At 42.9% G+C, this 27,414-nt stretch overlaps 1 protein-coding gene across 4 annotated transcripts; it reads left to right on the forward strand.

The window, feature by feature from the left end:
- On the forward strand, positions 1-27,046 carry LOC139186657 (serine protease 58-like). Of its 4 annotated transcripts, none has more exons than XM_070802098.1 (8): positions 1-519; positions 11,487-11,571; positions 11,717-11,834; positions 24,247-24,325; positions 25,036-25,210; positions 25,437-25,687; positions 26,307-26,455; positions 26,825-27,046. In XM_070802098.1, exons 4-8 carry the CDS (start codon positions 24,268-24,270, stop codon positions 26,972-26,974), a joined length of 783 nt encoding a protein of 260 aa, XP_070658199.1. In that variant the 5' UTR covers positions 1-519; positions 11,487-11,571; positions 11,717-11,834; positions 24,247-24,267; the 3' UTR covers positions 26,975-27,046. The 4 variants fall into 4 exon arrangements, with proteins under 4 accessions (XP_070658199.1, XP_070658193.1, XP_070658184.1 ...); XM_070802092.1 differs by having other exon boundaries at positions 2-519; positions 25,033-25,210; XM_070802083.1 differs by lacking the exons at positions 1-519; positions 11,487-11,571; positions 11,717-11,834 and adding an exon at positions 23,762-23,898 and having other exon boundaries at positions 25,033-25,210.
- The last annotated feature ends 368 nt before the right edge of the window (positions 27,047-27,414 follow it).

The following is a 27,414-nucleotide window of genomic DNA, read 5'->3' on the forward strand; positions in this document are numbered from 1 at the left end:
AAAAGGCAGAATGAGAAGGGCAAAAGGCATTTTTCAGCTATCAGTTCCATTTTAAAGATCTTTCCTGAAAACCCCATGCAAAAGCGTTATGCCTGATTGTCCAGAGCTAGGCTAATGACAACCTCTAGCTGCAAAGGAGAGTGAGAAATGCAGGGTGGTGGGTTTTGTTTTGTTTTTTTTTTTACAATTTTTTTGTTTTGTTTTCCCTAAGTACATTCGTGCCCACAAGCAAATTGGAGGAGTTGGGAGAGTGAGGGGATATTGAGTAGGCAGTTCTCAATTCTCTTATTCAGCCTGCCAAATTCCAGAGTCAGAGAGTTGCTGATCTCTCACTGTTGACTCAGAGATGATTCCTAGACTGATGGTTCCTGGCCATCTTTGGGAGGCCCCGGGAGAAGCCTAGATCAGGAGAAAGAAGAGAATGGCCCGGGGACTGACCAGCTGTGGAACGGAGCCTGCATCAGGCAGCACTGAGCCTCTGTCCCGGCCGGCTGACCCTACTTCAGGAAAAAGCAAAACGTAAGAACAGCGAGTGATTGTTCTTGAAGCACACTACGGAATGTCTCAGCTTGTAAGCAAGGATACACTTCTGTTTTTCTCCACTCATTCTCTTAATGGAAGTAATTCTAAAATGAAACAAGTTCTTTAGGCAGTAAAGTCTAGTGAAGGGTCATCTGCTGTGAGTGAGGAAAGATCTGAAGGGCTAAATTTATTTCCACAATGACACTCAGCCATCTCATCTAACACAGATACACAGACACACACACACACTCCTAGAAACTTCCATTTATGATGCCCTCATAGATACATATCTCCAGATAGTCCATTTTAATAACCTTATTTGCTGAAGTATATACACTTTTGTGTTCACATTGGATACTTTTGTAAGTATACTAAATCTTTGTATAATCCTATGATTCATTTGAATCCTAAATGAACCCTAAGATTCATTTAAAAGTATAAGAAATCAGATTCTGAAAAAATTCCCACACCCAAAGAAAAGCATCCAAGTTTACAGACACATTCACTTATTCCAGCAGGCAGAATCTTGGCATATAATGACCACATTTTGATCCACAGAAAACTCTTAGTGATGTGAACTTCTGGTTCTGCTACTGGCTAAGTGCTGTTTGGAACAATTCACTTACCCAGTCTGAACACTCTCTTTGTTGTTGCTAAGTTGATGCTCTTGCAAGGCCATGGACTACAGCTTGCTAGACCTATCTGTCCACGGGACTTCCCAGACAAGAATACTGGCTGATGTTCCCTTCTCCAGGGGATCTTCCTGACCCAGGGATCAAACCCGCATCTCCTGTTGGCAAGTAGATTCCTTACCAGTGAACCACTAGGGAAGTCCCTGAACAACCTTACTTCATCCTTAGAAGAAAAGAATTGGTAGGAGTGTTTCCTCAAAGTTCTAAGATCCTATTATTTTGGAGATTCTTTTATTCAATTAGCATTTGTTCAGTGTCTGCTATGTGCCAAGCACTGTTCTGTGCACTATGGACACATTATTGTCTAGTAATTACAGTGGAAGGTTTCAAGTCAGTTAAAAAGAAAGGGTAAAAAAAAATACCTAGGAATAAATTTAACCAAAAAGATGAAAGACTTGTACACTGAAAGCTACAAAACATTGTTGAAAGAACTTAAAGACCTGAATAAGTGAAAAGACATGCCATGTTCGTGGGGAGTAAAACTTACCATTGTGAGCATGGTAATCATATCCAAAGCAATCTACAGATTCAACACAATCTCTAGCAAAACTCCAACATCCCTTTTTGCAGACCTGAAAAAGCCAATCTTAAATTTCATATAGGATTGCAAGGGGCTCTGAGTAGACAAAGCAGTCTTAAAAAGAAAACCAGAGAACCCACATGTCCTGATTTCAAAGCTTACGACAAGCCCATAGTAGTCAAAACAGCGTGGTTCATGCAAGTCAGCAAAATAAGATTGATAGTTCACAAACAAACAAACACTATGATCAGTGTTTGGCAAGGGTATTATGCTGGGCTTTGTCGCTCAGTTGTGTCTGACTCTTTGGTACCCTGTGGACTGTACCAGGCTTCTCTGTCCATGGGATTCTCCAGGCAAGAATACTGGAGTGGTTTGCCTCCTCCAGGGGATCTTCCCAACCTAGGAATTGAACCTGCGTCTCTTTCGTCTCCAGCATTGGCAGGTGGGTGCTTTACCACTAACACCACCTGGGAAGCATTTGACAAGGGTACCAAGTCCATTTAATTGGAAAAGAGCAGTCTCTTCTACAAATAGTTCTGGTAGAGGTGGGCCACTACCTCACACAATATACAACAATTAACTCAGAATGAGTCAGTAATCTAAATATAAGAGCTGAAATGATAAATATCTTGGGAGAAAACATAGTGGAAATCTTCATGACCTTAGATTTGGCAATAAATTCTTAGATATGACACCTAAAGCATGAGCAACAAAAGAAAAAATCGATAAATTGGATTTCATCGAAAGTAGAAACTTTTGTGCCTCAAAGGATATTATCAGGAAAGTGAGAAGTAAACCTACAGACTGGGAGAATATATTTGCAAATCATATATCTGATAAAGAATTGATGTCCAGAGTATATAAAGAATTCCAATGCAACAACAATGAGCAAACAACCCACTTAAAAACAGGGCAAGGACTTGAACAGACATTTCTCTAAAGATAGGTGGTGCTGGTGGTAAAGAACCCACCTGCCAATGCAGGAGACATGAGACTGGTTCGATCCCTGGGGTTGGGAAGATCCCCTGGAGGAGGGCATGGGGACCCACTCCAGTATTCTTGCCTGGAGAATCCCATGGACAGAGGAGCCTGGTGGGCTATGGTCCATAAGGTCTCAAAGAGTTGGACATGACTGAAGTGACTTAGCAGTAAAAGCAACAGGCACATTAAAAGATGCTTAACATCACTAATCATTAGAGAAATGCAAGTCAAAATCATTAGAGAAATGCAAGTCAAAATCACAGTTAGTTACCACTTCAAGCCCATTAGCAAGCTTATTATTTTTTAAAAAAGAAGAAAACAACAAATGCTGGCAAGGATGTAGAGAAATTGGAACCCTCATCCATTGCTCATGGTACTGGCCACTGCGGGAACAATCTGGAGGTTCCTCAAAAAGCTAGACATAAAATCACCGTATGACTCAGCCATTCATCTTGTAGGTATATACCCAAAAGGATTAAAAACAGGAACTTGAACAGGTACTCAGACGCATGTGCTAATTTCAGCATTATTCACAATGATGAAAAGGTAGAAACAATGCAAGTGTGTCCACAATGAATAAACAGAAATAAAATGTGGTGTATCCATGTAACAGAAGTTCCCATACATGCTCCAACAAGAATGAGCCTTGAAAACATTAGGCAAAATCATAGAGGTAGAGAGTAGATTAGAAGGTCCCAGGAGTTGAGAGAAGGGGAACTGGGAGTTACTGGTTACAGTTTCCTTTTGAGTGATGAAAAATCTGGGGACTGGACAGCGGTGACTGTGTGCCCAGCACTGTGAATGTGGTTAGTGCCACCGGATCATATACTCAAAATGGGTTAAAATGGTAAATTGTTTGTTACATATGTTTTACCACAGTAAAAATAAAGTTTAAAAAAAATCCAAGAGGATAGCTCTGCTAGATACTGAAATGTGGAAGCAAATGGCCATACTTTACAGGATGCTATTGACTGGGCCGTAAGACACGCATACAACTGTATACAGATGTGGACTCACACACACGTAAACACAGCACAGGTGCCTAAGCACAGGTACCCAGAGAGACGCAGGGGTTTATACCTCTCGGAACGTACAAATCTACAGACATGCAACGTGCACTTTATACGCACCGATGGTTGATTTAAACCGCCATCAGGATTTAAGCATCTGCTGATGGCTGAGATGCACACCCCTATGCATTATTATGTAACAGTACACAGGTTAACAGAGAACCTGTTCAACTAAGGAAAGTCGTGTTCTAGATGGGAAAGGAAGCAAAAGCCGACACATACAGAAGGGCATTCCACAGAGTTCCCTGGTGCCTGTGTAACAGTGAAAGGGTTCAAGGGCATGTAAATGGGTTCACTGCTGGGTCGGTGGGAGATGCAGGGTAGTCAAGTGTCGGAGGCTAAGTGTTATATGGAAGAGAGGATGGCTGATACGTGTGAGTGGGAATTAGGAAAACGTCACACAGCTTCTTTGTCAAAGAGATTTAACACAATACGCTTGAGTTGCCAAATTTTACTTTTTCTTATTATCTGATGCCTGGGTATCAGAGAACAAGCCACACACTTAGTTACCTTTATAATTTCACGGGTCCCTTCCAATGGTCCCAACACTATTTCAGGATAGTTCTCAGGTGAAGTAAGTGAGCTGCTTTATATTCTTCCTGCCCAATACAGTGAACCCTCCTCACACACTGTCTGAGTTCAGCAGTGGAAAAGCGCCATGACCGCGTGGAGAGTGAGGAGGGATGACCCAGCCTGACTAAGGTCTTTTTAACAAGGCTCCAACTGAGGAGGTCAGAGGCTGGGAACAGTGTTCTCAGTCTCTGTCGTGACTGACGCTCTGCGACCCCATGTACTGTAGCCCGCCAGGCTCCTCTGTCCATGGGATTTCCCCAGCAAGAATACTGGCGTGGGTTGCCATTTCCTCCTCCAGGAGGGAATGGTGAGTCAGGAGCAAATGATCGGCATTTACGGCTGGTGCTCAATGGGAGTAGCCAATAAGGGAAGACAGACAAGGTCTCCAGAGGAGCAGTAACACTGAGGTATGAGTGTAAGTCCTCCTTCCAGAACACACCTTTTATGCTGGTTCATGTCCTTTGTGGTAGCAAAAGCTGTACCTTAGCAAGAGAGTTATTTATGGCAATTCTTAGCTGGATCCTTTCAGGAAATCTTGAAAGAGGCAAAGGGCCCTGCCAAAGTCTGTTTCCCTTGCCTTTTCAGCTCAGCACTGGCACTTTATTTCCTTACCCCTCAAGGACTAATTCCCTTCTTACTATTGTGCAGTTGCTAAGTCGTGTTCAACTTTTGTGACCTCATAGACTGTACAAGCCAGGTTCCTCTGTCCTCCATTATCTCCCGGAATTTGCTCAAACTCATGTCCATTGAGTCAATGATGCTATCCAACCTTCTCATCCTCTGTCATCCCCTTCTCCTCCTGCCCTCAATCTTTCCCAGCATCAAGGTCTTTTCTAATGAGTCGGCTCTTTGCATCAGGTGGCCAAGGTATTGGAGTTTCAGCTTCAGCATCAGTCTTTCCAATGAATATTCAGGGTTGATTTTTTTTTTAGGATAGACTGGATTGATCTCCCTGCTGTTCAAGGGACTCTCAAGAGTCTTCTCCAGCCTATTAAAATCCTGAATGCTTATGAAAATTAACATCTTATCCTTCTCTGTTAGGAAAGAGAATTCTTAATTTACTGCTAATCAATAAAGGACAGAAATGGTATGGACCTAACAGAAACAGAAGATATTAAGAACAGGTGGCAAGACTACACAGAAGAACTATATTAAAAATATCTTCATGACCCAGAGAACCATGATGGTGTGATCACTCACCTAGAGCCAGATATCCTGGAATGCAAAGTCAAGTGGCCTTTAGGAAGCATCACTACGAACAAAGCTAGTGGAGGTGATGGAATTACAGTTGAGCTCTTTCAAATCCTGAAAGATGATGCTGTGAAAGTGCTACACTCAATGTGCCAGGAAATTTGGAAAACTCAGTAGTGGCCACAGGACTGGAAAAGGTCAGTTTTCATTCCAATCCCAAAGAAAGGCAATGCCAAAGAATGCTCAAACTACCACACAATTGCATTCATCTCACATGCTAGTAAAGTAAAGCTCAAAATTCTCCAAGCCAGGCTTCAGCAGTATGTAAACCGAGAACTTCTAGATGTTCAAGCTGGATTTAGAAAACGCAGAGGAACCAGAGAACAAATTGCCAACATCTGTTGGATCATTGAGAAAGCAAGAGAGTTCCAGAAAAACATCTTTTCTGCTTTATTGATTACACCAAAGTCATTGACTGTGTGAATCACAACAAACTGTGGAAAATTCTTCAAGAGATGGAAATAGACCACTTTACCTGCCTCCTGAGAAACCTGTATGCAGGTCAGGAAGTAACAGAACTGGACATGGAACAACAGACTGGTTCCAAATCGTGAAAGGAGTACATCAAGTCTGTATATTGTCACCCTGCTTATTTAACTTATATGCAGAGTACATCATGAGAAATGCCAGGCTGGATGAAGCACAAGCTGGAATCAAGATTGTCAGGAGAAATATCAATAACCTCAGATATGCAGACGACACTACCCTTATGGCAGAAAGTGAAGAAGAACTAAAGAGCCTCTTGATGAAAGTGAAAGAGGAGAGTGAAAAAGCTTAAAACTCAACATTCAGAAAACTAAGATCATGGCATCCAGGCCCATCACTTGATGGCAAAGAAATGGGGAAACAATGGAAACAGTGAGACACTTTATTTTTGGGGGCTCCAAAATCACTGCAGATGGTGACTACAGCCATGAAATTAAAAGATGCTTGCTTCTTGGAAGAAAAGCTATGACTAACCTAGACAGCATGCTGAAAAGCAAAGACATTACTTTGCCAACAAAGGTCTGTCTAGTCAAAGCTATGGTTTTTCCAGTAGTCATATATGGATGTGAGAGCTGGACTATAAAGAAAGCTGAGCGCTGAAAAATTGATGCTTTTGAACTGTGGTGTTGGAGAAGAGTCTTGAGAGTCCCTTGGACTGCAAGGAGATTTAACCAGTCAATCCTAAAGGAAATTAGCCCTGATTATTCATTGGAAGGACTGATGCTGAAGCTGAAACTCCAATATTTTGGCCACCTGATGTGAAGAACTGACTCATTGGAAAAGACCCTGATGCTGGGAAAGATTGAAGGCAGGAGGAGAAAGGGAAACCAGAGGATGAGATGATTGGATGGCATCACTGACTCGATGGACATGAGTTTGAGCAATCTCCAGGAATTGATGATGGACAGGGAATCCTGGCGTGCTGCAGTCCATGGGGTAGAAAAGATTTGGGCACAACTGAGCAACTGAACTGCGCTGGGGTCCAGCCCCGTTGGATCCAGGGAATTCGAAGGGGAGATGGCTTCGGCAATCAGGTTACAATAGAATTAAAGATATAAAGAGTGGTTAAATAAGGATATCTCAGTGAGAAAATTCAGTGGAGAAAAGAGGCTGAATAACTTGGTTTACGTGGAAGGCTAATAAAATTCCAAAATAAGGAATTTACGTCACTTACGTAGGCTACAGGGGTCCTCCCGTTCTCCCGAAGGAGAAGAGATACTAAGGCCTCCCCGGTCAGACCTTAGAAGCCCAGGCAAAATTAGTAGGCTTGACGAGCCTCCACGCTCATGATGGGAATTCAGCCAGAAGGTGAGAGAAAGAACGACATGGGGAGGCCAAGTTTTGGTGAACAAGGCCGGCACTTTATTTTCCAAAGTAGTTTTTATACCTTAAGTTGTGCATAGAGGAAAATGGAGGAAGGGGTAGAGTTAGCAGTAAGCCAGGCTTTCTTCCTGCAAACGTATCATATGCAAAAGTTTAGGTGAATTACATCATCTTCTGGCCAAGAGGCCTGTTAACATTTTAAGATCCTTTCTTCAGAAAACTTATTTTTCTCTAAAGGTGATTATTCTAAAGTCAGGCGCCACCCTCCAAAAGTATTAGATAAAGTTGCATTCCTATAGGGCAAAGGTGTGGTGGGCTATAACAAGAACAGAATTAACTCAAGGGTCCAAGGTTACAAACATTAAAGGTACTACTTACATTCCTATACACCAATTATATTAATCAATACACTGCCAGGGACACAGTAGGTAAGGGATATGGAAACTTAGCAGCAAACATTGGCCCAACAAGTGAAAAACCCTTCACCAATACAATTTCTAATCAATCTTTTAACTGCTCAAAGGAATCTGTATTTAGACAGTTTAGAACATCTCATGCCTCTCACAGTTGGGAGGCTGTGAACAATCACATGTGGCCGGAATAACTTTCAGAGGAGTTTGTAGGTTAAAACACTCTTGTCACACCCAGGAACTTTATCAACTGGAGCTGTAAGTTAACTCTTTTTCAGAGAGAGATGGTGGGGGACAGCCCCCCATAAAGTCAGAGGTGTAGGTGAGAGCACAAAGCAGTAAAGTAGGCAGACTCTGGTTTTGGGGGTAGATGCTCGAAAATTTCCAGGGGGACTCCTGAGGCTCGATCCCGCCTTTGCGTATGCTGAGCCTCCTTCCTCATGACCTTTGCCACGGGCGGAATTCCTCACGCTGGCTCCCGGCATCTGGACTGAATCAGTAAAATCAGAATGAGTTACATATAATTATCAGTAGTTCTTTTTTTTCAACCTGCTTCCAAATACCAAAACAATGGCCTAGGCTAATATAGGCTAATTATAAATCAGCAAACAAAGTGTTTGGTGTTGTCTTTTTTTTTTTCCCTCAGTTTCATAATTTTCAGAAGAGAGTATACTGATTGAATAAAAGTGAGTCTTTAATATAAAAGCAAGATTGGCTTTGACTTTTAAGTGTAGGTGTTATCTTTTTAAAAAGTACACCTCTTTGAATTAATTTTGAATTGAATATAGCTGCTATAATTTTAACAGATAGTAATAAAATTTGGGATGTGTGTTTATATGTATAAATAAGAGATGTATGATTTTGCTGAGTGAAGTCTACGGTTCATAAAATCACTATTCTCAATACTGAAAGTAGTTAAAAATGTTTTCCTTTTTGGGCTGTTATAAATTCATATTACATTATTCGAACTGTAAAGGATGTTGATTCTTGGATAAAACTATTACGTTCTGGCTCTTCACTTTGAATTCAACTGTGGTAGAATTTCTTTGAAAATGGTTTAATGTTTATAAGCATGCATGCATGGATAACTTCAAAATGAATAGTGAACTGGAAAAGCCAAACCTCTCCTGACAGTGGCTTGATTTATTCTGGAAGAAATTAAGAGAAATATCAGAAGTATGTGCTCTCTTTTAGGTGTAACACAAACTCAAGGCAAATATTCTTGACTTGCGCCATCTGAGAAACGATTCTTAGTGTCTGGGCATGTGATTTACATATAACTCACATGCCTACACAAAATATCCCAAGCCAGCTGCCTCTGCAGGTTTCCTACTCAGAGGAAAGAAAGCAGACCATTGTCAGAGTGAGGGAGGTAAGGAATGAAGAGCAGCAGCTATGTATGGGCTCCGCAGTTAGCTCAAGCCGGGCACTGAGACAAGGGCCTACCAAGAACTTGGCTCCCCACCCCCTCCACCCACCCATCCGCACCACGATGGCTGGGGCTCCATCAAGGTGCTCCGGCAGGGGCTGTCCGGAAGATAGAGCCAGTGTGGGTAACCAGGTGGTATTCTGTTTTTTCTTTGAGATGTCTATGGATTAAAACTCTTGAGTTTTTGTTTTAAACATCAGGCGTTTTCTTTTTTTGCTTTAAAATAAAAAATAAATTTCTTTTTTTTTAAGAAAAACATCACTTTAAGCAAAAATTATATATATACAAACCTTCTATGTCTAGAATATTCTCATTTTATTTGATATATATATTGTGTGTATGCGTATATACATGTATTTGTTGTTGCTGTTGTTTTAATTCGCTAAGTTGTATCCAACTCTTTTCAACCCCGTGAACTCTAGCCCATCAGACTCCTCTGTCCATGGGATTTTGCAGATAAGAATACTGTAGTGGGTTGCCATTTCCTTCTTCGGGGATCTTCCTGACCCAGGGATTGAACCTGCATCTTCTGCATTGGCAGGCGGGTTCTTTACCACTGAGCCACCAGGGAAGCAAAAATACAAATGAGAATATTCTAGACATAGAGATTTATAAACAGGTATTTTTACTTAAGGGCTTCCTGGTGACTCAGCTGGTAAAGAATCTGCCTGCAATGCAGGAGATCTGGGTTCACCCCCTGGGTTGGGAAGATCCCTTGGAGGGGGAATTGGCAATCCACTCCAGTATTTTTGCCTGGAGAATTCCATGGACAGAGGAGCCTGATGGGCTACACTGCAGGGGTCACAAAGAGTTGGAGGCAACTGATTAATTTTACTTTCACTTTTCATTTTAACTTAATGTATAACGAACATTGTTCATCATTACTGAAGACATCTATGGCATCATTCATGATATTTTATTAGAATTACCATTATTAATTTACCTTCAATTGCTGGAGGTATGAAGTGTCATGAAAGTGTTTCCCCTTATTAACAATGTGTGTGTTAGTCGAGTCGTGTCCAACTCATTGTGATCCCATGGACTATATAGCCCCCCAGGCTCCTCTGTCCGTGGATTTCTCCAGGCAAGAATACTGGAGTGGGTTGTCAATCCCTTCTCCAGAGAATCTTCCTGACCCAGAGATTGAACCGGGTCTCCTGCATTGCAGGCAGATTCTTTACTGTCTGAGCCACCTTGGAAGCCCCATACTATAATAAATACACTTGTGCATGCATTTGTTTATATTCAGTTCAGTTCAGTTCAGTTGCTCAGTCGTGTCCGACTCTTTGCGACCCCATGGATCGCAGCATGCCAGGCCTCCCTGTCCATCACCAACTCCCAGAGTTCACTCAGACTCATGTCCATCAAGTCAGTGATGCCATCCAACCATCTCATCCTCTGTCGTCCCCTTCTCCTTCTGCCCCCAATCCCACCCAGCATCAGAGTCTTTTCCAATGAGTCAACTCTTCGCATGAGGTGGCCAAATGTTTATATTAGCTGTTTATTTTCCCAGGATAAAATTCTAGAAATAGAATCACTGGAAGGCCACTCATCAAACACCTACACAGAACTGTCACATATGCAATAATAAATTCCGTTGTCTTAACCAGGGAAATTATAGGAAAATTAAAAAATTCAGATACACAAAAGAAAAAAAATTTCCGGAATTCCAAAGATCAGAGATAACTAATTGTTGCAGAAATCAGTCCACCCTTACGAATCCAAGCTTGCTGCTGCTTTCAGTTAACCCAAATTGGAATTAGTGGCTAAAAATGAGGGTTTGGCAATGGTTTTCTCTTTCACAATCATCATCTTCCTTCTCGAATACCTGTTATAGAAAATAAAATGCTATTATGTATACAGTAATTATCTTATATATATAAAAAACTGTTTATGTGTACAATATATTCTTCTTTACCTTCTTCTCACTCTCAAATATTCATGTCAAAAGGAGTAGAAAACTGACATAAGTAGATATCACTTACTTGATTTTGGATAATGTCAGCCTGTGTCAAAAACGTACACTTAGGTTTAAGTGTGGGACAGTTTAGGTGAGAGACAGTTTTAGCTAATCATTTCATCTGTTCTCCAAATTCCTCAGCTCCTTTGAAGTTTGGAAGACCATGTGATTAGCTATGGCCAATGAAATGTGAGCAGAAGCCACAGGCAGTCCTTCTGGGCAGAGGCAGTGGAAAGCCCACTGAGAATCCCTTCTCTCTCTTTCTACAGGGACCAAGGAGCTGTTGCAGCCACAAGATGGCAGAAACTCCATCATCCTGGTCTTTGAATAAGACGGCCTTCCCATCTGCAATGGGTATGTAACAAGAGCAAGAATTAAATCTTTCTTGGGTTAAGCCACTGGGATTTCAGATTAATTGGGTAACTGCAATGTTAGCCTGTCTTGTCCTGACATACAGGAGGCTCACACATTCTGTATCTGTTCACCCTCTGCATTAAAGGTTCTGAACGTCAAGGAGACTCAAAGCCACCACTCATCATTCTCAGACTGCTTACGTGGAATTTGACTTCCTAGCTCGGCTCTAAGGGTAAAGAATCAGGACTTTAGAGCAGAGAGAGGTGAGTGCTCCCTTCTTGTGAGTGCAGGAGTGATATTAATGCGAATAAGAGGCAGATATAGTTTTGGATGTTTCCAGGCCTGAAGTACAGTATGAAATAAATGTGTATTATGCTTCCATTATGTGAGAAACAATAATAGTATATAGACAGATTGCCCTGCTAGGCAAGTATGTTGTATCACTTGCTCTCCATTAATTAATCATGAAAAGTGATGCGTGGCAAGGAGTGGAGAAGTGAGTTTACAAAGAAGGAGTATGAGATGAAGCACAGACCCTTTATACTCCTTTGGTATCTAATGACTTTAAATGAATTCTCCAAAACTCATTGAATGCTGCTTTTCTCTTCTACCTGAATTTGTTAATAATGATCATGCATTATTTTTATAATTAGGAAAAGGTTTTTGTTTTGAAAAAAAGTCACTGTTGATGAATGAAGAATTAGTTATGGTTTCCTCCATTGACCTGGCACAAACAGTGCCTATGAGCTAGTGCCTTGAGGGCAGATGCAGGGTGTCATTCTACAGGCAAGCACCACAGGGAGGCACATCACAGAGGCTCTGATATGGGAGCTGTGTACCGAGTGGCTACCTATCCTGTGCCTGTTGATCCATCATCTCTGTCATTCTGGGATTATTTCCTTTAGTCTCCAGTGATGTTCTTTGCAGCTTTTGTGAGTTGTGGACTTGCCCATAGATTCACACTTGCCAGGATCTAGAAACGTCATCATGGAATTGCCCCAAACAGTGAACATCTGTGAATTTTTTGTTAAATGAAGTCTCTGTGCATAGATTTCACTTCACCATTATTATTATTCTCCAGTAAAAGCAGGCAAGAAATCACATTGCCTATTCCATGTCTTTTTACTTCTTGTATCACCTGTTTATTTCATGCAGATAAGTATATCAGAAACCATCTTGTCACAGCTGTAAATAAATAAAATCCTTCTTCTTTAGCTCCTATTTCTGTGGAAGTTATTTGCTATCATTTCTTGGTCTGTGAACAGCTGAAGGTCACTTTCTAGATAAGAAATGCAGCCCAACTATCTCAATTTTCCCGTTTTTAAATGGTTTGGACTACTAGCAATGTAAGTTAGGGTAATTTGTGATAATCACCAAATTTCAAGTAAGTGGTAAATGAAAATTGTCTGGTATTGTGTAAGGAGGGAGTAATTTAAAGTCTTTGTGGGAAGCAATTGGTATTTTAAATAAGCCTGTCTGTAGACATCATGTGTCTAAAACTATTTTAAAGGGCTCCGTGGAGCTCTATGCTTTTAAATTTATCTTACTATTATAGTCATTTTACTAGCTAGGGAACTGCAGCCATCTATCCGTGGCTGTCTCTTTCTGACACCCACAGATGTATCCACCCACATGCTCACCCACTCAAACCTACACTCTGACTCACATTCAAAACGATTGTCAAAAAATCCCCACTCCTTGTCTAACTAAAGTGTTCCTTTCAAACACATGCTACTTGTTTGATCTATTTCCACGTATCTGTGAGTCAGCTGAGTCTTGTCTGATCTACCCAGTAGACGAGAACCTACATGTATGTTTTTTCATATGGATTTGGCAAACCTGATACATATTCTAGCTTACTGAAATCATAAAAGCACAGTGAACTGTTTTTTGCTAACAATACTTCTGACACCAAATCTGTGGGTTTTTTCCCTCACACTAGCCAATTTTCCAACCCTCCAGATATCAACGAGGTGCCCCACAGTTTAGTTCTGACAGTAGCGACCGGTCAGTGCAGACCCCACAGGTTAAGGACTCATTCCTACAAGACTACACCCTCTTTAGACAACCGTCTCAAGTCCCAGGGCATCTATACTTCTGACTGACAGGCTATAAATCGAGCATTCCCATTGCCTCCCCCTCAGGTTTCATAATTTGTTTGAACAGCTTACAGAAATCATAAATGGTTGACTTGCTACGACCAGTTTATGAAAAAGGAGACAACTTAGGAACAACCAATTGGAAGAAGTGTACCAGACAAGGTCTAGGATTGTCTCAGGGGGCTGATGGCACAGAGCCCTCTAGGAATACCACCCTCCCAGCACCTCAATGTGCTCACGCTTCAGGGAGCTCCCTGAGCTTTATCATTTAGGGAATTTAATGGGTTCACTCATCAGGGAGCTCCCTGAACTTTATCATTTAGGGAATTTGATGGCGGTTCCATACATGGTTATGACTGATTAAATCATGCCTACCAAGAGTCACCTTATTAACATATACAACACAGGTATAATTGAAAGGAGTTGTTATTGATTTCTTGGATACAAGACAAAGTGGTTTTTTTTTTTTCACTTTAATACTACAGCTTTATTTATTTATTCCTTCTCCGATATACTTCCTTTTGTTATATAGACTGAGTTTTTGACCCATAAACAAGACAAAATTCTAAAAAAAGTGCTGCTGCTAACTTCAGTGGGCTTCCCTTGTGGCTCAGCTGGTAAGGAATCCGCCTGCAATGTGGGAGATCTGGGTTTGCTCCCTGGGTTGGGATGGTCCCCTGGAGAAGGGAAAGGCTACCCACTCCAGTATTCAGGCCTGGAGAATTCCATGGACTGTAGAGTCCATGGGGTCGCAAACAGCTGGACACGACTGAGGGACTTTCACTTCACTAAGTTCAGTGAGTTCAACTGTCACAGCTGGCTGACTCAATGTCCTTTTTGAAATGTGCCAACAGACCTAGGAACCCTAGTAGGGGCCTTGGGAAAGGGCAGGTAGTTGGGCTTTGCAGGAGGACTGGCCTCTTGGCCTGATCGCCTCTTCATTCCTTGGTTCCTTTTCAAGTCAGGACTAGACAGAAAAGCACCACGCTTCCACCACTTCCATCGCCTTCTCTTCAGAGCTTTTCTAACAGGAGCTGACTTCCCACGGACCCAGGTCGTCTGAGTCATGGGTTCTAGGGCCTAAGTGTAACAGGAAACTGGTATGTACCAAAAATATCTATCAGAATAAAAACAATTTTTTTAATTTGTTTGAGAGGGTGGACAAGGGCATTTAATACAACAGTCAACATCATGGTGTAGAATTTAAATATACAATTTGAGGTAAATATTTGTTCAACAAGAAATACGTTTCCATTTTTAATCACTCCTTTCTTGCGACCCCTGGGTAGATTGCAACTGAGAGACCTATCTATAGGAAACTGAACATTTTCACAAGTAGCATATGAATTTTTCAACGCATTCAAAATACAGATTGGGCTGAGGTTATCAAAATAGAATCATATTTCAAAATAAGAAGTACTGTGAGTCAGGACAGTCACACCAATTATAGCAACCTTGTGTCTGAAAGGCGTAAGGCTTGGGCCAGCCTCCATTGTAGCAAAGCAGTGTTTTATCAAAATGGTGTAATTAGGAATGTGTGGCAATATTTTAACCCCTCCTCCCAAGGGTTCCACAATACTTTTGTAACATGTTTATAAATATTTGCTTTCATGCCATTTTAGGGGGAGCTTTCCATATGAACATTTGGCTTCCAGTGAGTCATCCCCAGTCTGGTTCACACCCAAAAGCTGCTGCTTGGCTATCAGTGAATATTGGGCTCAGTGACTCCTTTATCTTTAAAATTGATTTAAATGAAAATGGAAAAAGTGATAGAAGGAGAAAGACATATTCAGATAGATATAAGAACACTCTTGTTTCCTTACAAGAGTTTGACACCTATGCACCATAATCTAATTACTATTTAAGCTTAGCTAAATGTCCGTATTATGATAGATTTGTGTTTGGCCTTTTAATAAAACATCTAAATAATTTTACCTGATGTTGTTACATTTTTCTAGTCATCATGCATATTTTCTAGCTAAAAACATCTCAGAATTCAAACTATTAACCTGAAATTTAATTTTATTGTTGCAATTACGGTTATTGGATCCTAAAACCATCAACTAAAAAGCAACTAGAAAGATAAATCCCTTCCTACCTGCCCCCCATCTGAGCCACCAGGCAAGCTGTCTTGAGAAACCTGCATGCAGATCAGGAAGCAACAGTTAGAACTGGACATGGAACAAGGAACTGGTTCCAGATAGGAAAAGGAGTACATCAAGGCTGTATATTGTCACCCTGTTTATTTAACTTATACGCAGAGTACATCATGAGAAACGCTGGGCTGGAGGAAGCACAAGCTGGAATTAAGATTGCCAGGAGAAATATCAATAATCTCAGATATGCAGATGACACCACCCTTATGGCAGAAAGTGAAGAAGAACTAAAGAGCCTCTTGATGAAGGTGAAAGAGGAGAGTGAAAAAGTTGGCTGAAAGCTCAACATTCAGAAAAGTAAGATCATGGCATCCGGTCCCATCACTTCATGGCAAATAGATGGGGAAACAGTAGAAACAGTGGCTGACTTTATTTTTCTGGGCTCCAAAATCACTGCAGTTGGTGATTGCAGCCATGAAATTAAAAGACGCTTACTCCTTGGAAGGAAAGTTATGACCAACCTAGATAGCATATTAAAAAGCAGAGACATTACTTTGTCAACAAAGGTCTGTCTAGTCAAGGCTATGGTTTTTCCAGTGGTCATGTATGGATGTGAGAGCTGGACTGTGAAGAAAGCTGAGCGCCGAAGAATTGATGCTTTTGAACTGTGGTGTTGGAGAAGACTCTTGAGAGTCCCTTGACCTGCAAGGAGATCCAACCAGTCCATTCTAAAGGAGATCAGTCCTAAGTGTTCATTGGTAGGACTGATGTTGAAGCTGAAGTTCCCAATACTTTGGCCACCTGATGCAAAGAGTTGACTCATTGGAAAAGACTGTGATGCTGGGAGGGATTGGGGGCAGGAGGAGAAGGGGATGACAGAGGATGAGATGGTTGGATGGCATCACCGACTCGATGGACATGGGTTTGCGTGGACTCCGGGAGTTGGTGATGGACAGGGAGGCCTGTCGTGCTGCGATTCATGGGTTGCAAAGAGTTGCAAAGACACGACTGAGCGACTGAACTGAACCCGCCCCCCCCCCCATATTAGAATTGAAGAAAATAAAGGTCCTTGGGTGAGATTAACTCTCTTTTGAACTAGAATAGCAAAACTTTTCTTTATGTAAATAAGGAAGCTACCGTTATTAAGCATATGAACTAGCACTGAATTCCCTCTGTAGTTCCATTTCCAAAGGGCAAAATTTGGGAGTTGGAGTGAGACAGTACAGATCTTGGGGGGTTGATATCGACATGGAAAGAAAAGAAATTAAAAATTGCTGTGCATAATAATCGGAGAAGGCAATGGCACCCCACTCCAGTACTCTTGCCTGGAAAATCCCATGGATGGAAGAGCCTGGTGGGCTGCAGTCCATGGGGTTGCTAAGAGTCCACTTTCACTTTTCACTTTCATGCATTGGAGAAGGAAATGGCAACCCACTCCAGTGTTCTTGCCTGGAGAAGCCCAGGGACGGGGGAGCCTGGTGGGCTGCCGTCTATGTGGTCGCACAGAGTCGGACACAACTGAAGAGACTTAGCAGCAGTGCATAATAATGGGAATTATAGGTTTTCTTTTAAAAACAATGAAATACCTTACAAATTAAGTAGAATATACTATTTATTCTCTCTTATTGGACTAAGAAGGAGTGCAGACACTAGCCCCCTGTACCTTGAATTGCATGCTGTGTTCCCACCTGTTTGCATGTTATGTAGTAAATGCTCAGGAATGATCTTTGTGCTCTCTTACCTCCTACAAACATCCTTCCATTTTTCTTGAAATGTATACTTCTCCTTGTCTACATTTCATTTTCCCCAGTTTTTATATGGACTTGGATATAAGACTATATCACTTTCTTCTTTAAGAAAAATGATCCTATTCATATATTGATGAATGACAACAGTCATTTAACCTTAGTATCAAAGAGACAAAAGGAGTGATGAGAACTGTGATAAAATACAAAAGTATATGCCCCATCTGAAATGAGTCTCTAATTCTAAACATCAGAAAAAATGGCAATAGGCAGATCTTCCAAGTTTTCAAAAGAAAGCCTGAAAGTATTTAAAATTCTTTAAAAACAAGAAATTCCATTTTAAGAGGCTCAAAACACCAATAATTACCATGGGAAAACATGGGACATTAAATATGTATACTTCAACCCACACTAGGGGAAGAGAGATATAGAAGGTCCTGAGAACCTTGGTGTCCTTCATGGCCCGTCTTCCACCTTTCAGTTCATCACCAACACATACGCTGTTCCAAGGGACCGTTGAGGGGCCAGTGGTCATCTCTGGTCCTCCTGTAGGAGCCTTTCCCTAATTTGCTCCAAAGTGAACACTTCACATTTGAATTCATTCTTACTGGAAGAGATGGGAAAATCTTAGGAGCAATTATAAGAATAGCAAAAAATAAACTCATATTGAGAGTCACTATTCTTTCACCCAGCAAATATTTACAGACTGTCTGCTACGTGCTAGAACTATAAAGTTTCTGTGACATATTAGGCACGATGTAGGCACTGGAAATGTATCAGTTTTTAAAAAAGCAAAAGAGCCTTCCCTTGCAGAAATTATATCCATTGGGAAGATAGACGATAAATAAAAATGAGTAAGTGTGATATGTGCTAGGTTAGATGGTGATAAATGCCATGGAAGAGTTCATTTCTCTGGGTCCCGCATGTGTAGTTGGAATGGACGTGCTTGGTAACTGGCAGAACCTCCAGTACAAGATCCCTTGTACTATGGGATAAAAGCTGTATTAGTTGGGAAGACCAAGTGAAATATCTAACATTTGCTCCCTCACTGAGATAGTAAATTAAAAACGGTATCACATCTTGGGGAAAGTGGCAAAGATTAGTGCTACCCTTTAAGATCTGAAGAATATAGGATGATATTCCCCATTTATCCCCATTTAATTCACCAGTCTTGCCCTGACAAAACTGTCTGATCCTGGAGAACACTAAACTCAACTGAATAGTTGCCCTAGTTACAGTTGCTATGCCAGATGTAATATCTCTGCTGGAACACATTAATATGGCCTCGTGTACCTCGTGTTGACTTGCAAATGCCTTCATTTCATTTCCACCCCCCAAGAAAAGGGGGGCTTCCCTGGAAGCTCAGCTGGTAAAGGATCTGGCTGCAATACAGGACACCCCACTTCAATTCCTGGGTTGGGAAGACTCCCTGGAGAAAGAATAGACTACCCACTCCAGTATTCTTGGGCTTCCCTGGTGGCTCAGACGGTAAAGAATCTGCTTGCAATGTGGGAGACCTGGGTCTGATCCCTGGATTGGCAAGATACCCTGGAGGAGGGCATGGCAACCCACTTCAGTATTCTTGCCTAGAGAATCCCCATGGACAGAGGAGCCTGGTGGACTACAGTATACAGGGTCACAAAGAGTCGGACACAACTGAGCAGGACTAAGGACAGCAGAGCACAAGAAAAGGTAACAGATGCCCATTAATAATGCAGGCGTTTTCTTTTTCCTTCCGTCATGAGAGAGCCCTAAGAAACCTGGACCACCTGGATATCCTGCATATCATCACAGAGATCCACTATAGTAGAGATACCACGCGTGGTGGTTTGCAAGTATGCCCACACATCCTTTGGTGTCTCTTCCTTCAAGAGGTGGAGCTTAATTTCTCTTTCCTTGAGTGTGGACTGGACTTAGTGACTAACAAATAAAGTGGTGCAGCGTGATGATGTGTGACTTCTGAGACATCCAGCTCCGTTCCTTGCTCTCTCTCTTGGGTCACCTGCTATGAGAGAAGTCAGGTTCCGTGTGATAAGGACTCTGAAGTAGCCCTACAGAGAGATTCATGTGCAAAGGAACTAAGTCCTGCTGCCAAATGCCGTTTAAGTGAGCCATTGTATTAAATAAAAGCATATCCTCTAGCCCAGTCAAGCCTTCAGATGACTCAGCATCTTGCCTGTAACCTCATGGGAGACCTTGAGCCAGAATCACTCAAGTATACCACTCCTGAATTCCTGACCTACAAAAACTGCGAGATAATAAACATTTACTGTTTTAACCTGATGTGTAATTTCAAAGAGAGCAACAGATAACTACTCCATCAGGTTAATCAGAACAAGTGATTAAGCTGTGGTGAGAATGTTAGAGGCCTTGTCAAGAAGCATGTGCTCTAGAGGGTAAAAGATACATCAGATTCAGCGGTTCTCCTTATCACTGTTCAGGGGACAGGGACACGCCAGACACCCCAGCACTGAGAAGAAGCGTCGTACCCAGTGGGCTCTTGGGGTTCTGGAGTTGGCGTCTTCAACACTTGGAAATACTGCATTGAACCATTTCCTGAGTGGGGTCCAGGATAGGAAAAAGCTCCGAAGAAGTCTCAGGTTATGGTGCGAGGAGTCCTGCTCCTTGAATCTTACAGCCTAGCAGAACTATGCTATTAGAGATATCTGTGATGGGGAAAGAAATTTTGTGGCCCTAGTAAGAGAATACCACATAGACTGTAGAGTTCTGCAACAATGTTATGCCATCTGCAGCAGAGACCATTCAGAAAGTAGTCCCTAATGTGCTACCATGCCCTGGTAGAGACAGAGAACGGATCTTGGAATATCCAGTGACGATGACACCAGAATTGTTCATCATAAGGTGTGTTCTGTCAGCTCCACTGAATCATAATGTCATGTGGGCCCCGGCAGAATTCTAGCAGGACAGAAGGGATACACGTAGGATCGGTCCTGGGCAGGGCCAGAGGACAAGGAAGCTGCATGAGCAGATGGCTCAGATGCCTGTGCCACCCGCCACCATGGCACTGTTGCCCCTTCCTCCGTTTACACGTATGCTCGTTTTAGGGGTGGGAGGCAGGGAGGTTCCCTGCCTTCCCTTATGACAAGCTCTTGGAAAAGGAAAAACCTGTGCTTGGTATACAGATGGGTCTGCCTGGTATGTGTAAAGTCAGAAATGGACTGCTACCTTATAACCCCATTCAAACATGGCCCTAGAAGACAGTAGTGAAAGAAAGACATCTGTGGTATACCTGGTCATCTACCTTGTGTGGAAAGAAAAGCAGCTGAAATAAAAATATATATGGGACACATGTCAGTGATGAAGACTGTGGCTGCTTACTTTGGAGTTTGGAAAGAGAAAGATTAGGAAATTGAAAATAATTGATTCTAGGGACGAGGCATGTGGATGAACCTGGAGGAAGGAGTCCATTTCTCCAGCTTCTGGAAGTATTGAAAGATTCCCATCTAGAAGATATTTTTTAAAACCTTCATATCTCAATTATAAGAATCGAATTTTTAGTGGATTTGAACATACTATCGAAAAAAGATACATGAATGACAAGTTCGTGTAAAGATGTTCATCATCATTAGTCATTAGGGAATTGCAAATTAGAACAAAAATGAAACACTATTTCACAGTTATGAGGACAGCTGAAATTAAAAGACTGAGCACACTGTATATGTAAAATGAATACAATGTTATCTGTCAATTATATCTCAATTAAAAAAACTTTTTTAAAAGACTGAGCACATCAAGTGTTTGTGATGATATAGAGGAACTGGAACTCTCATACACTTCTGGTGAGAATGTAAAATACTTTGGAAAATAATTTGGCCATTCCGTTAAAAGTTAAACCATCACCTACTATACATAATCCAGCCCTTTCCACCTCTAGTTATTTACCCAAGAGAAAAGGAAGCATATATCTACATAAAGACATACATGTATAGTGATTTCACGCAAGTTTTATTTGTAGCAGCCCCAAACTGGAAACAACCCAAATGTTCATCAATGGGTAAATAAATTAGCAAATTTTGGTATACCAATACAATGGAATATCACTCAGCAGTGAAAATAAATGAATTCTATAGTTACACAATAGCATCTATGAATCTCAAATTAAATATGCTGAGTGAAAGTAGCCAGATTTTAAAAAAGAAAACATACTGCGTGATTTATCTAAAATTCTAGAAAGTGTAACTGAACCTATAGTGACAGAAACCAGATTAGTAGTTGCCTGGTGAAAAGGTGGTGGTTGAGAGGGACAAAAGAAGGCATTACAAAGGGACAGAAGGAATCTTTTGGGAATATGCTCATTTACCAAATTTTACGCTTGAAACATGTGTAGTTACTGTATGTCATTATACTTCAATTAAACTTTTAAAAGAAGAAAAGATTAAATCTCAAGTCAATGATGTCCAGTACCTCATCGGTGGTTTAATCAAAGACCGTGATCTGGGAATACTGTTCCCAATACAACTCACAGGGCAATGGCCTAAATCAAGTCAGAGAGCATAGATTCCCTGGAGTCAGGTCAGTGTTGCAGGCTGTTGAGGGCTTTAAGTCAAAAGATAAATAAAAAGTGGTATTCACTCATTCATCTAAAAAAGTTGTGTGTGTGTGTGTGTGTAAAATCTGTGTGGTGCCAGGTACCGTGCTAGGGTCTGGAGGCACATTGTTAAATCAGATATAAATCCTGTCCTTAAGGACGTCAAGGTGTTATGAACCAGGTAAGTAGAGCTGCTTGAGTCTGAGACCTTCCAGAAGTATGTGAGGGTCTGGCAGGATGAGCTATGAGTGTGCAAGTGTCAGACCCAGGTTAGGAAGAACCAGGATTGGGCACCAAAGCAGAGCTACTTTGACCCAGGAGGACCTCTAAGGATTCGGTTTCTGGCCTTCTGACATCCAATCTTGAGCCATGCAGCGGGGGTTTTGGGCAGGGGCAGATCCCCTGACAAAGAGTAGGTAAAGTAACTGCCCCCAAGTATGTCTGTACAATGAGCCAAAGAATGCAAGGAAGCATGCTCAGTAATGGCCAAAGGAAAAAGCACTGAGGAAACTGGCTGGCCTATAGTAGAAAGTCCAAAATAGAGGAAAAAGAAAAAGAATGCTCCAGGAAACCGTTTGGGGATTGGAGGTGATTGTTGATCAGTCCCTCTGTCATGTTCCACTCTTTGTGACCCCATGACCTGCAGCACACCAGACTTCCCTGTCCTTCACTATCTCCCAGAGCTTGCTAAAATTCATATTCATTGATTCCGTGATGCCATCCAACCATCTCATCATCCCCTTCTCCTTCTGCCTTCAATCTTTCCCAGTATCAGGGCCTTTTCCAATGAGTTGGCTCTTCTCCAATACTCTGGAGCTTCATCTTCAGCATCAGTCTTTCCAACTAATATTCTAGGTTGAGGGTTGAAGGGATTGGAGGAGTGGACTCAAATTGGAATCTGAGAGCTCTTAAAATCCAGTCTGAATAAGTGGAGCTCAGTGAGTATCAGACAAGAATCAGCGCAGATAGAGAGCAGAGAGGCAGTGTTCCTCAGTGTGGTTAGTGATGCGGCCAGATCAGAGAGTGAGTGGGAAACCTCACTTATGGCTATGAACTCAGAAAGCACAGCTAAACATTCACAGCCAATCAGAGGAATGCATTCAAGAGTCAGGACCACTATGAACTCAGAAAAGTGAAAAGTGAAAGTGAAGTCGCTCAGTCGTGTCCAACTCTTTGAGACCCCGTGGACTGTAGCCCGCCAGGCTCCTCTGTCCATGGGATTCTCCAGGCAAGAATACTGAAGTGGGTTGCCATTTCCTTTTCCAGGGGATCTTCTCAACCCAGTGATCGAACCCGGGTCTCCTGCATTGCAGGCAGACGCTTTATCCTCTGAGCCACCAACTCAGAAAGCACAGCTAAACATTCACAGCCAATCAGAGGGATACATTCAAGAGTCAGGACCACCATTTGACTAAATGCTAGAGGAGGAGCCAGTGCTTGCTTGCCAGCCAGGGTGTGCATAGATGACCTTTGAGGAAGGAAGTCAAGGGGCATTTGACAGGAGAAGAAGGTATTCAGATCAGGGCAGAAGTAGGTGCCTGCAGGTTACTGATGGGAGATGCTCAGGTGTGTGTGGGAGCCAAAGCAAGAGGCCTAAAAGCCTGTGATTTCAGGAGATGAGGACAATGTGACATGAGGAGAGGATGACAGGGGGGTAGGGCCAGTGTGACACGAGGGCAAAGGTCCTCACATGACAAGGATCAGTGTGACATGTGAGAGGGCTCGGCGGGCTAGGTGAAGGGGGCCTGCACCTCACAGAGGAGGGAGTTTATTTTTAAGTTAAGTGCTGGTAAATGTCACACAGAGAGGAAGCGATCAGCCACGCTGACTGAGGACCGGTGAGTAAACCTAAGGGCAACAGAGAGCTGAAGTATCACCAGTAGATGAGGGCAGACAGGACTGGCCAGCTGAGATTTCTCTTTTCCAATAAAGGAGAGCAAAGTTCTTGGCTTACAGCACCTCCCCCTGGGGGTCAGACATCTCACCTTGGATAAATTGCCCATACTGCAGTGGAGTATGGGCAATGTCTCTCTAGAGAGACAGGGACTGTCTTTCTTCCCTCTGATGCCATCCTCTCTTAGTTCAGAGTCACTTGCTCCCTTGAACCTCCCCACCCCTTTGTGTTATTTCTCCCCTTGCAAAGCTTCCTGAGCCTCAGGCTGGTTGGTAATTCACTCCCTTCCCAGGTCTTCTTGCTGGAAGAGGGTATGGAGACAGCAGACATGAACGGCTTCCTTCTAGTCTTCACTATTCTGACAGTGGCTGGTGAGTGCAGATTCCTATTTTGGCTTAAAATTTTGAAAAGTTCATATTGGAAGAAAGAGTAGGAAATGGGTATAGATAACAGGGGTAGCTCAGCTGGGAAAGAATCCGCCTGCAATGCAGGAGACCTGAGTTCAATCCCTGGGTTGGGAAGACACCCTGGAGAAGGGAAAGGCTACCCACTCCAGTATTCTGGCCTGGAGAATTCCATGGACTGTATAGTCCATGGGGTTGCAAAGAGTTGGACACAACTGAGCGACTTTCACAAGTGATCATCAGAAGGTTAAGAGCTCAGGACCCCAGGGATTGGTAGTTTCCTAGAACTCTCAGAGGTAACTGGATTCCACTGACTTTTCCCCTGGCTCCATGACCACAAGAGAAGATTCAGACTGAGATGAGACTTTATGCAATAGAGGGTGGATATTGGCATCAAAAAAAATGTGATTTTGCTATATAGCTAAGAAGGATGTTTGAGGAGAAGAAGGAAGAAAGGAAGGGAGAGGAAGTGTGAGTGAGAGGGAGGACACAAACACAGAGGGGGGTCCAGGGGGAAATTAACAGAAGGGCTCTGAAATAGTTTAACAGTCCCTGATACACCAAAAACAGACGGACCATTTCAAAGCACTTCCACACAAAACATTCCAGACTCCCATCCTCTGGAAAGTCTGCCCCTGCCTCTAAGATTCTGCCTTCCTGTCCCCATCCGACAGCAGCAACAACACCCGGAACACCACCAGCAGAACAGGCAGACTCAGTCGAGCAATTCTATCAGGAGAACGTCCAAAATGAATCAACCTGTTTGGTCTTCCTGAACTCAGAAAAGGACACCTGTCTGGGGACCCTGATCCACAAACAGTGGGTTCTCACCGCAGCACACTGCTTCTTACCGTGAGTGATGGGGTCCTAGAGTGAGAGGCATGCCCCGCTCTTAGTCGCTGGGGTGGCTCAACCCTGAAGAGACTTGCATGGGGGAACTCTCAAACCTAAGAAGTGGTTGGAAGGAGGCAGGAAATAGATCCTGGTGGTTATGAGTTAGATTCCCCAGTAGGATGATGCAAGATGAACAATAGAATAACATCTATTTCCTCTGCTCATCCTTCATGGCCTGTTCCAGATTTCTTGAGATGGACATTGCTATTTCAGATGAGCGTTTCCAAAAAAGGATGGAGGGCTTAAGACCCATGCTTATTATCCCACATCCAAGTTTCAAACAGGATTCTGCCGAGCATGACATAGTGCTCATCAAGCTGACACGCCCCCTAAAGCTCAACGACCAGGTAAAACTGGCAGCTCTGCCCAGCCCCACGACCAACAGGATGGACAACTGCGCTGTTTTTGGCTGGGGCTGGTCATGGCAGAATTCTGGTGAGTGACCCTCAAGACGGACTCTTAGTGCTCCTTGACTGCCCACTCTGTGAGGGTTGTCGTATCATTGAATTATTAGAGATCAAGAGAGCTGATAGGGTCCTGAGAACTTATACATCTTAACTTCTAATTTTATGAATGTGGAAATTGAGGCCAAAATTGGTCATAGGATAGACCTTGTCTTATAAGGGGTAACATGGCTATGGATGGCTGGAGGTCTCTGGAATCCTGTATTCTTGACTCATTTATCATTCAGATGCAGGTGAAGGGTGGGGGCGTGTATGGGTGAGGAAGGGGTTGAGGGTCATCCTGCTGGTGACGCTGAATGTGGCTCCTCCTTTAGAAACTGACAGAATTCACAAGTAAAGCCGTGCACACCCAAGTCCAAGGCACGCAGTGTCCAGCACCGGAACCAGATGCTGGCTTTCTCGTTTCATCTGTTTTCTTCTCTGGTTCCCTTTCAATTTATTTTTTCTTTCATTGAATGACAGAGAGGTTAATTACAGATAAGAGGGAGGGGAGGAGAGAAGAGAGGGAGATGAATGTGTGAAGGACCAAAGAAAAATAAACCCTGTCTCTCTCTCCACCCCGCCCTCACCCTGCATGTGCACGTGCTCAGAGCCAAAGCCTGATGTCAAGATAAACCAGACTGTCTCTTGCTTCCCTAATGAACATTGTGAAGCTTCCCCTATAGGAAAAATGCCTGTTAAGATCACAGAGAACATGTTCTGTGCAGGATTGTCTCTGGAGAGCAAACACACGTGTAAGGTAATTCTTTCCCCTTGGGCCCTCCCAAGTTTGTTCTGGGACACTGTTCGGGGGTCCACATAGCTCCTTCAACACAATCCAGTTTCCTGTTTACATCCAAGAAGAGATCAAGGTAAATGCGGTCCAGGAAGAACCAATCCTGAATGAACATGAATGTGAGTGTGGAGACACCTGAGTGTTTCCTTTCTCTATGGCTTCCGCTGATGTAGCCTCGGGTGAGTGATGGCTTGGGTCCCAGATGGCCACCAGACATTTCTCCCAACCCTCATCACCTGAATCTTTCTGTCTGGGCTCCTCAGATGGGCACTGGGTACGAGGTTATCTTTGTTCTGGCTACTGTGCCTGACCCATCTCTCCTCTTTCTAACAGGAAGTACTTGCTGCCCCAATCCTGTGCCAAAATCAGCTCCAGGGGATCTTATCCTGGTCAGAAGGGTGTGTTCTGAGAGGTGACGTTGGCTACTACACCAAGGTTTCTCGCTATACAGACTGGATCCACAGAGTCATCAGCGCTTACTGAACTCTCCCTGTTCCCTCTCCCAGCAGCCTCAGACCTGGGTCTACCATCCGTGACCCTGTTTCCCTCTAGCCCCAGAAAAAGACGGGAATAGAGTCTTTGGTTGTAAGAAGGTTTCTCTTCCTTCTGTTCCTTCTTGAATGCTCTTCTCCTTTCTCAGTCCCAACCTGAATGATCATTGAAGGATTTGAGCTGGATAATGTGGCTCAGATGGTAAAGAATCCACCTACAATGTGGGAGACCTGGGTTTGATCCCTGGATCGGGAAGATCCCCTGGAGGAGGGCATGGCCACCCACTCCAGTATTCTTGCCTGGAGCATCCCCATGGACAGAGGAGCCTGGCGGGCTGCAGTCCATGGGGTCACAGAGTTGGACACGACCGTAGGGACTAAGCACACCATGCTGTCATAAATGGGATGACTTCTCACCACTCCTTGCCTTTC

This window comes from Bos indicus, chromosome 2 (assembly GCF_029378745.1).
Source record: "Bos indicus isolate NIAB-ARS_2022 breed Sahiwal x Tharparkar chromosome 2, NIAB-ARS_B.indTharparkar_mat_pri_1.0, whole genome shotgun sequence".
Taxonomy (NCBI): domain Eukaryota; kingdom Metazoa; phylum Chordata; class Mammalia; order Artiodactyla; family Bovidae; genus Bos; species Bos indicus.